Source organism: Zea mays, chromosome 4 (assembly GCF_902167145.1).
Source record: "Zea mays cultivar B73 chromosome 4, Zm-B73-REFERENCE-NAM-5.0, whole genome shotgun sequence".
Classification (NCBI taxonomy): Eukaryota; Viridiplantae; Streptophyta; class Magnoliopsida; order Poales; family Poaceae; genus Zea; species Zea mays.
This window is the reverse complement of record NC_050099.1, coordinates 28132231-28142820: the sequence shown is the minus strand read 5'-3', so window position 1 is coordinate 28142820 and position 10590 is coordinate 28132231. Positions and strand designations below refer to the sequence as shown.

The 10590-nt window shown below is 48.2% G+C and overlaps 1 protein-coding gene across 1 annotated transcript; it reads right to left on the bottom strand.

The window, feature by feature from the left end:
* Positions 1-6027: 6027 nt before the first annotated feature.
* LOC100273566 (uncharacterized) lies at positions 6028-8637 on the bottom strand. The gene is made up of 3 exons (NM_001147984.1): positions 8348-8637; positions 7194-8241; positions 6028-6557 (listed from the first exon to the last, which is right to left on the bottom strand). The coding sequence occupies exons 2-3, from the start codon at positions 7359-7361 to the stop codon at positions 6306-6308; spliced, it is 420 nt and encodes a 139-aa protein (NP_001141456.1). The 5' UTR covers positions 7362-8241; positions 8348-8637; the 3' UTR covers positions 6028-6305.
* Between the last annotated feature and the right edge of the window lie 1953 nt (positions 8638-10590).

Sequence of the window (10590 nt, the reverse complement as noted above, 5' to 3'; positions counted from 1 at the left end):
ACCCTAAGGAATCTCACCTTACGGCCGTAAAACGAATCTTGAGATATTTGGCTTATACTCCTAAGTTTGGGCTTTGGTACCCTCGAGGATCCACATTTGATTTAATTGGTTATTCGGATGCCGATTGGGCAGGGTGTAAAATTAATAGAAAGAGCACATCGGGGACTTGCCAGTTCTTGGGAAGATCCTTGGTGTGTTGGGCTTCAAAGAAGCAAAATTCGGTCGCTCTTTCTACCGCCGAAGCCGAGTACATTGCCGCAGGCCACTGTTGCGCGCAATTGCTTTGGATGAGGCAAACCCTGCGGGACTATGGTACAAATTAACCAAAGTTCCTCTTCTATGTGATAATGAGAGTGCAATCCGCATGGCGGATAATCCCGTTGAGCATAGCCGCACTAAACACATAGCCATTCGGTATCATTTTCTTAGGGATCACCAACAAAAGGGGGATATCGAGATTGCATACATTAATACTAAAGATCAATTAGCCGATATCTTTACCAAGCCACTAGATGAACAAACTTTTACCAAACTTAGGCATGAGCTAAATATTCTTGATTCTAGAAATTTCTTTTGATGTCTTGCACACATAGTTCATAAATATACCTTTGATCATGTCTCTTTTATATATGCTATGACTAATGTGTTTTCAAGTGAATTTCAAACCAAGTCATAGGTGTATTGAAAGGGAATTGGAGTCTTCGGAGAAGACAAAGGCTTCCACTCCACTCTATTACTCATCCTTCGCCATCGCTCCGAGCAATTCTCCGTCTTTGGTATAATCTTCACTCATATGTTTTATTTGCCAAAGGGGAGAAAGTAGTTAGCAAAGGGCCTATATTTTATTATAAGTATCCGTTTTTGGCGATTCATGCCAAAGGGGGAGAAAGTATTGGCCCAAAGCAAAAGGACCGCACCACCACCCTAATTTTAAAACTAATGATTTTCAATTGGTAAATTTCAAATTGGTATCTTATTGTGTTCAAAAGGGGGAGAAAATAGCATTTTCAAAAATGGATATCTTAAAACCCTCTTGAACACTAAGAGGAGAATTTATTGAGGGGGAGTTTTTGTTTAGTCAAAGGAAAAGCATTTGAAACAGGGGGAGAAAATTTCAAATCTTGAAAATGCTTCTCAAAATCTTACTCATTTACCTTTGACTATTTGCAAAAGAACTTTGAAAAGGATTTACAAAAAGAATTTGCAAAAACAAAACATGTGGTGCAAGTGTGGTCCAAAATGTTAAGAATAAAAGAAACAATCCATGCATATCCTATGTTAATAATTATTGGCTCAATTCTAAGTAACCTTTGCACTTACAATTATGCAAACTAGTTCAATTTTGCACTTCTATATTTGCTTTGGTTTGTGTTGACATCAATCACCAAAAAGGGGGAGATTGAAAGGAAATTAGGCTTACACCTATTTCCTAAATTGATTTTGGTGGTTGAATTGCCCAACACAAATATTGGGACTAACTAGTTTGCTCTAGTCTATAAGTTATACAGGTGCCAGAGGTTCACAAAAGGCCAATAAAAAGACTAAGAAAAGGGTTCAACAAAAAGAGCAAGGGATAACCGAAGGCAGCCCTGGTCTGGCGCACCGGACTGTTCGGTGTACACCGGACAGTGTCCGGTGCACCAGGGGACTTCAGGCTGAACTTTGCACCTTCGGGAAAACTCAGAGGCGCTCCACTATAATTCACCGGACTGTCCGGTGTACACCGGACAGTGTCCGGTGCTCCAAGGAGAAGCGACTCTGAACTCGCCAGCTTCGAGAATCCACTCCGCTATAATTCACCGGACATGTCCGGTGTACACCGGACTGTCCGGTGTAACGGCGGAGCAACGGCTATTTCGCGCCAACGGTCACCTGCAGAAGCAATTAATGCGCGCCAGAGCGCGCAGAAGTCAGGCACGCGCGATGTGGCGCACCGGACACTCTACAGTACATGTCCGGTGCGCCACCGGACATCCAGGCGGGCCCAGCAGACAAAGCTCCAACGGTCGGAACCTAACGGCCTGGTGACGTGGCTGGCGCACCGGACACTGTCCGGTGTGCACCGGACTGTCCGGTGCACCATGCGATAGACAACCTCCACCAAACGGCTAGTTTGGTGGTTGGGGCTATAAATACCCCCAACCACCCCTCATTCAAGTCATCCAAGTTTTCACACTTCTACACCTTACAAGAGCTCTAGCATTCAATTCTAGACACACCCAAGTGATCAAATCCTCTCCAATTCCACACAAAGCTTTAGTGACTAGTGAGAGAGATTTGTTGTGTTCTTTTGAGCTCTTGCGCTTAGATTGCTTCTTTTCTCTCTCATTTGTTCTTGTGATCAAAACTCAATTGTAACCGAGGCAAGAGACACCAATTGTGTGGTGGTCCTTGCGGGGAAGTTTTGTTCCCGGTTGATTTGAGAAGAGAAGCTGACTCGGTCCGAGGGACCGTTTGAGAGAGGGAAAGGGTTGAAATAGACCCGGCCTTTGTGGCCTCCTCAACGGGGAGTAGGTTTGCGAGAACCGAACCTCGGTAAAACAAATCCACGTGTCTCACTCTTTATTCGCTAACGATTTGTTTTGCGCCCTCTCTTTCGGACTCATTTCTATTTCTAACGCTAACCCGGCTTGTAGTTGTGTTTAAGTTGTTAAATTTCAGTTTCGCCCTATTTACCCCCCTCTAGGCGACTTTCAAGGAGCATTGACAGCTCTAGCGTCAGTAGTAGATTCATCATAGGCGTTGTTCACTTGGGAGTTTTATGCATAGTGGATCTCTTTTATTGTGCATCATGGCCTCATAGGGTTGTCGTATTGTTGTTGCGCTTTGTAACTTACTCATAATAACAACTTTATATATCATTTACATTGTTTTTTTGTTTGTCTATCTGATCATAAGTTTGTAGCAATAACTTTTTTGTTTGTCCATTTACGTGGGGCAGCAGGCTGCTGCGCTCTTGGGAGAGCAATCTGTCTACCACGTCGTACAACATTCCATTGGCTGCGGGGCCGCCATGCCTCCAGTGGCGCTGCTCGACAAGGAGGCTGGGTATTTGGGGGATTCGGCGAAGCATCATGGCTCCCGATGAAGCAGGGGCTGTGACCAGCGCGCTGGACGTTGCTGGGGGGCCGCCTGTGCTGGCGGAGGCTGCTGCCTGGGGGCAGCGGTAGAGCTCATGATCGTCGAGACCTTTGATACCAGATTGGTAGGAGCCGCGTTCCCTATACTGATGATATGTTTCCGTTGCAACGCACGGGCATCCACCTAGTGTAACCATTATATGCAATACAACAAACCTTACACAATCTTACATGGTATCAGAGCAAGTTAGGGTTAGGTTTTTCTCTCCCACCATACAGACGCCTCTCGTCGTTTCCTCCCACCTCCAGCCGTCGCTACCCCCGTCCCCAGTTTCTCCCTCCTCTCTCCCACGACAGTAGGCCAGCACAGGGAGCATCAGCTCCATCCTCCTGCTCTCCCTTAGTGCTGCCCCTTCCTTTGAATGCTCCGACGCTTGTCCCTACGTGATAGCGAGCTCATCCTGGCCTAGCCGTGGATCCCCTTCGAGCCTCCCTTCTTCTAGGGCGCGTGCCTCTGCTCGCCCCCCTAGACGCTGGCCAGTAAGCCGGCGACCCGCAACACCTTCCACACTGTTGACTTTTCGCCCATGTCCGAGCAGACCCCTACACTGCTCATCCCTCCATCCTGAGGCTCTACAACGCCACCTAGATCCGCGCCACCGCCGTGACCCAGAACGCCGCCACCGGTCTAGATCCGCCGTCACCGGTCCTCATGCCGGCCACCCGCGTCGCCGCCTCTCTGGCCATGGGGGCCTCCTTCCCCTCGGCCACGCTCACCTGAAAGGGAAATAGGATTAACCTTTTTCCCACAATTAATTTTGGTGGTTGAATGCCCAACACAAATATATGGACTAACTAGTTTGCTCTAGAATACATGTTCTACAGGTGCATAAAGGTCGGCTACTCGGCTCAACGGTCGACTGCAAAAGCCGCTGACTCAGTGAACAGTGCTCTACAGTGCGCGGTAGAAGTCAGAGCAGAAGTCAGAGGCGCACTGGACAATGCACAGTAGCTGTCAGGTGCGGCACCGGACTGTCCGGTGCCACAAGAAGTCAGCGTGCCAACGATCAAATGCTCCAGAACCCTAACGGTTGGGTGACGTGGCTGGCGCACCGGACTGTCCGGTGCGCCCATCGACAGCAGCCACCCCCAACGGTTGTTTGGTGGTTGAGGGCTATAAATACCCCCAACCACCACCACTCCAACCATCCAAGTATTTAGAACTTTGCATTCAATACAAAAGCAATAGACTCCACTACAAGACACAATCAAAGCGATCGATCCACTCAAAGTCCCCGAATCAACTCTAGTGAACTAGGACTTGCGAGAGGATCACTTGTGTTTCTTGTTGCTCTTGTTTGCTTGGTTGGCTTTATTTTCTTTCTCACTTCTTATTCTCAAGAGCTTTGTAAGCGAGGCAAGAGACATCAATTGTGTGGTGGTCCTTGCGGGGTCTAAGTGACCCGTGAGATTAAGGAAGAAGCCTCACTCGGTCTAGGTGACCGTTTGAGAGAGGGAAAGGGTTGAAAGAGATCCGGTCTTTGTGACCATCTCAACGGGGACTAGGTTCTTTGGAACCGAACCTCGGTAAAACAAATCACCGTGTTCATCCGCTTTATTTCTTGGTTGATTTGTTTTCCCCCTCTCTCCCGGACTCGGATTTAATTCTAACGCAAACCTCGACTTGTAGTTTGTGTTTTAAGTTGTAAATTTCAGATTACGCCTATTCACCCCCCTCTAGGCGACTTTCATCACCCCTGCGTGCCATCCTCACCAGCGCTAGCCACCTCTTCCCCGGCGTGGCTACCCTGTGCACCTCTACCTTGCGCCGCCATCTCTGTCTGTGCAACCGCTTGTCATCTTGCTGGCCACCTCTTAACTGCTCGCACTGACACCCAGCAGCGCCAACCTTTCGAGCTTTTTCCATCGCTGGTGTCGACACCCCTTGTCAGGTCCGCCGCAGCCCCTGCCCAGCTAGACCTGCCCATCACCCTCCCCCTTCATTGCCACCATTATTGGTTTTGTCGTTGTAGCAGCCTTCCAGGCCGAATCCATGTTGCTACAGCCTTCCCGGCTGGATCCATCGTCCCTTTGGCCTGATTGTCGTTCGTCGCTGTCGTGGCCTTTCCGGTTGGATCCGTCTATACCCCCTTCTATTCTACCGCGGGCACGACCACCCTAACCGGCATAGATGCATGCGCTGACGCTGGCCTCCCTGGCGGGGTTCCTCGACGACTGGACGAGAGAAGCAAGAAGGTCCTCGGTCTACTAGTTCTCTTCTTTTGTTGCGTCGTCGTGCCGATTGTTGACACTCGAATGTCGACCCCTCCGAAGAACGAAGTCATCGCTGCATGTCTCCTGACTTCGGCTACATCGGCATCCAAGGGCTATCATCCACATGAAGTGCACACTAGTCCCTACTCCAACCGCAACACTCGCACCCTCACGACCCTGTGACTACAGGGGGATTTCAACCCGCTGACTCCTACTTTCGGCTTCTGCTCCAGTTTCATCTTTTGCGGTACTCTCGTTGCAACTGCGAGAGGATGTTAGAGTGTATGCCCCTATATGTATCAGTAGACGTGCTAGCACCACTGTTGGGCTGTCATAGTGTCATCCCATTAGAGTTAGGGTTCTGAGTATATATATATCAACAATACAACAAAGCCTTACAGAAACAAAACATGTACGGTCGTTGTAGGCAAACATTGTACGTTCACGTGAATACGTGTGTATCAGGGCCGTTTCTTCCGTTTGGCAGCAGAGGCACGTTTCTACAGTAGCTACGACTGCAGCAGCATCTTGCTGCAGCGAACGGCTTTTTTCTGAAAAAGCTGATTGTGAGGAGAATCTGTTGGCTAAAGAATATAGAGGTTTGGCTATCCTGATGGGTGAAACTAAGAATTTTGTATGGTCACCTGGTAAATGAGAAGGTTCAGGCAAGAAAAGGCAAGAAACTACAAAAGCATTATCGTTTATTCCATCAAACAATTACCCAATATATTGTAATCCTCAATTGCAACATAACATGGCGTGGATTCAGCCTTGGGCCCTTGGTAACCGATAGAAATCACCACATGGACTCAACAACATGCTTAAGAACAGGTAAAGGATCGCCTCAACTGCCGATTGTATAATTAGTTCAAAACTCGGTTCTTTCAAACATCCAACCAGATCTGATTCCAACCAATGATTCTTCCCAGAGAATCATGAAGTGTCTTTGCACTACTCGGTTGCGCTGACTAGGAGGAACTCCCCTTCACAAACTAGGTCACCACCAACATAAGCTTTTCCTTCCATCTTGGCGAGTCCAAACCTCTTCTGATACTTAGTCAGTGTCATCCTCATGATCAGTGTATCGCCAGCAATCACTGGCTTCCTGAACCTAACTTTGTCAATCCCGGCGAAAAAGAAGTTGTCTCGAGATCCACCAACTTCAGGTTGCAGCATCACCAGACCCCCAACCTGGGCCATAGCCTGTGGATAAAGGTGCAAATAGTTTCTAATGTGAGTTACTGAATCCAGGCATGGGGTCAACAGGATACAAACTAAGCATTAATGTAGGCATTATATATATATCAGCTGGTTTGGGTAATCTAATATACTGATTCAGATTCCATTACATAGTAGACATCAGTCATAGATCAAATGGCGTAACCTGTATGAAAGTTTACACTGCTGAACATACTGCTACATGTCCATATGTTGGGTAGCTATGGTTCACAATAGTCAGTTTATATCAGAAAACTTGTGAGGAAATCAATTCCTATCAGCAGAATGGCAAAGAAAAGGTGAAAAGAAAAATAAAGACATACTGTTAAGGAGACATGGGCATATGACAGTGTATTATGTGCCTATAATATCTGAGAGAAAGAAAAACTTCCATTGAACTCGACATAAAACATAATCATATGAAAAATTTGCATTTTTTTCTTTCTTGAACATGCAAGAGAGCTGCGTATCAAATTATTATTTATTTATGCAAGTTTTAAAAGACTAGAGAATAGGAAATGGGATCATCACCTCTGGTGATGTAAGGACAATTAAATATCAAAATTGTTAGTAAGATCCAGACCCTAAACATGATCAGCAACACAATGAATTGGTGCATACCTCGACCATGAGGACACCGGGCATTATGGGGCGTTCAGGAAAATGTCCTGGGAAGAAATTATCATTTATTGTAACATTCTTGATCCCCACTGCATATTCTCCAGCCTTGTATTCAATTACTCTATCAACCAAAAGGAATGGGAACCTAACATGCATACCCACATGCATAGGTATTAAATAGTTTTAAACAGGTGCATGGTTATTTAAATGATAATGCTTATCGATCTCTAGAGCACAACACATCATGAAATCAATGAGGCATGCTACTTGATTTCCATTTTGGACAGCATCCTTTTCAGTAGCAAGTAAAACTTGTCACAGATATATATGAGATCCAGGGTACAGTTGCATATAGCACAAGAAAACAGATCAAATATCTGGAATCCATAAAGAAATGCAGGCTAAAGTACTATGTATCAGGGGTTGATATGGAGATGGAATCGTGGTGACTCCAGCAGCCTCCACAGCTAAGACAGTAGTGAAATTGCAGAAGCCTTTGGGTTTTGTATCAAAACTCTTCTTTGGACTTTTGAGTAAGCAGTCGACTGAAGTTGCATTAGATTTCAGGTTTACATCAACTATCCACCTTGTCTGTCATCACATTTTCTGATTGTTTCTTTCCATTGTTTAGAAACAAACTGACTCTACATCAGCTCACAAGGAGACAAAACTGCTAAACTGTTCTCATTATGTCAATGCTTCAACTCCAAACCTGGGATAGCCTCTTAACATTAACAACGTGTAGACGTATGCTCTATGAACACGGGCCGCTAGTCCTTTACATGACTACAACTGCTGGGATCTAGAGGTGTGAGTGTGGAACAACAGAGTTAAAAGCAGTGTATACTCATATTTGCAAAGGAATTGCATGGTCAAAATGTCAAATATTTTCAAGCTGTTGCATCAACCTGAGTTGTGTCGTGGGATTGCAATGCCAAACATGTTTGAGCAACCCCAAGGACGAGGAATCAAGCTTCCGGCACTCACCTGTGGGGGAGGATCTCGCGGATCTGGTTGATGTCCATGACGCTCGGGAAGGGAGGGAACCCTGCACAGCAGACAAACATGAAGCAGCGCGAAAGGTTAGAGAAACCCAATCAGCAGGAATGCACAGACGATACGGGTGGAGGCATGAGAAAAGGAAAGGGGCCGACTTTTCTCAATGGGGACCGCCTCCGGCGCCGTCTCCACGCTGTCACCATCCGCAGCGCGACGAGCGGCGAGGCGGCGCGGCGCCGGTGCCGCCGCGACGGATGCGGAGAACGCGCGCCGGGGCAGGGCCAGGTGGCACGCAGCGGCTCGGACGGCCGGGAGCAGGGGCGCCGCACGGCAGGCCGCGGCGGATCTGGGCACGGCGGCGACCTCCATCGGCGCGGTGCGGTGGCGAACGGCACGATGCGCGGGGGGGAGCGCGCGCGAGGCGAGAGCAAAGGAGGTGGCGAACTGGCGATAGGAACGAGGATGGCAAGGGCCAAGGGGAGCAACCGAGGTTTTGTGGGGCTTTCCTTTGGGAACTCCGTTCTTCAGGTTGTTGGTTTTTGTTTGCTCTGACTTGCCATTTCAACTCTCCTTTTGCACAGCTCAATTTCACTAATAAAATATTTTTATGAGAAATTTTATAATAAAACTGTTTTAACAGACCTTTTAGCAAAAAACAGTTATACAAAAAATTAAAATGTATGCTCACAAAATTTCACATAGAACCCACAAATATATGTGCTATTATTTTTAGCTTCATCCCACTCTATTTCTTTCTACGAGGGATCCACTCGAGTGGTTTTTCTTCGGTTCGTCCGGCCCTGTTTGGTTCCGCCACGCCTGATCCCAAGCTCGGTGCCGCAGGGTTCGTCCGAGAGCAGATACTTCCAGGGTAGACGTTTCCTCTCTCCTCCGGCTGACTGACGGGCCCCAGTTGCCATAGGCTTTTCTCTAGTGCGTTTGCTGACCGATGGTCCCGAAGGACCGGGGATCTTATCCCGATAGTAGCCCCCGATGGGAGAGTGTCTTCCATTGGGGGTTGATGAAGGGTCGGATGACGTTCGCGCTTTCGCTTTTCGAGCGACTGTGGCATTTACTCCTTTGTGATTCGGGTCGCTTTCAACACGGCATGTTGCCTCTTGGGTGGAGTCAGGCACATTTGCCTTTTTATAGGCACATGACGGTCGTATGCATGTTGGTTACTCTCAGTTCCCCTTCCTCTCTAGTCTCCTCCTTGAACAGACATCGCAACCAGGTCGATCGACGGATCACATATTACTGGGATGTCACGCTGCGTGGGTCATGAACTGGGGTAGGTTTCTTTGTCCGAGCGCCCCAAACCTCATCTTAGGGTGAGTCTGATACTTCTCTCCCCTCTTTTATAGCAGGGCGGTCACCATCGATCAAGAGGTCACGTCTCCCCCCGTCGGGTTGCCGTGGCCGGGCCCTTCGTCCCCTCTTTCTCTCCCTCGGGAGTCCCAAGCGGATCATAATGTCCTCCGCGTGGCACAAGAAGCTGCCGAGGCCAAACTGCTTTGTGTACAGCTCTCTGAAGTCGATGGTCGCGTGGTTGGTAAGGCAGTTGTCCTCGAACTACTGTCTGGCTTCCATGCCCCTTCCCTTACCTCGTTTGCTTCTTCTAGCGGCCTTGGGAGTAGAGCTAGAGAAACCGCACCATCACGTGGCCCAACTTTTGGATTACGTTGGACCACGATACTTCCATGGTAGATCATGTAGATAATGTCTCGTGCCGTGTTCGGGACATTTTCGACTTCAGCGTTCACCGGGGGGGCTACGGTGGCGATGCTTGTGGGGGAGATTTGCTCTAGCTGCAGTCTTCGGGATATCGTCGGTCCTCCTTCGTCACTTTTGGATGGAGGGCTGGAAAACATGTTGGCGGGTTTTGACGAGGTGGCCAGTCGCATCATGCATAGTGTCGGCAGACAACGCCACGAGTAATGCGCGCTGACCGCGATGTAACACGCCTTGGTGCTGCTTTCTTTGAGAAGAAATAAAATAATCTTTGCTTTCTGTTTTTTTGCGTCATGGGGCCCTTTCTTCGCAAGCTTTTTTGAGTGCCACCCCTTTAAAGGCAAGAGTGGAGGGAGGAGTGCGAGCGACCTTGTTCGCCTTTCACCCCTTGTGGACTTCCTTATTAGCCAACACCTTTCACCTCTTCGCCCATGGATCGGGCTGACTTCCCAAGGGAAATCGTTCGATGAAATGGTACGATCGTCCCGCCCTTATCTTAGGATTTCCATTATCCCTTTTCTGGCTGTTCCTCAATTCGCTTTAGGGTGTTGGTCGCTCCTTCTGAGGTGCAAAGGTGTCGCGGCCCTATGTCCTTGCCACCCACCTCACCGACCCCTTCGGGTCGCTCGGTAGATGGCCTCCTGAACGACCTTGGCATGGCCCATGC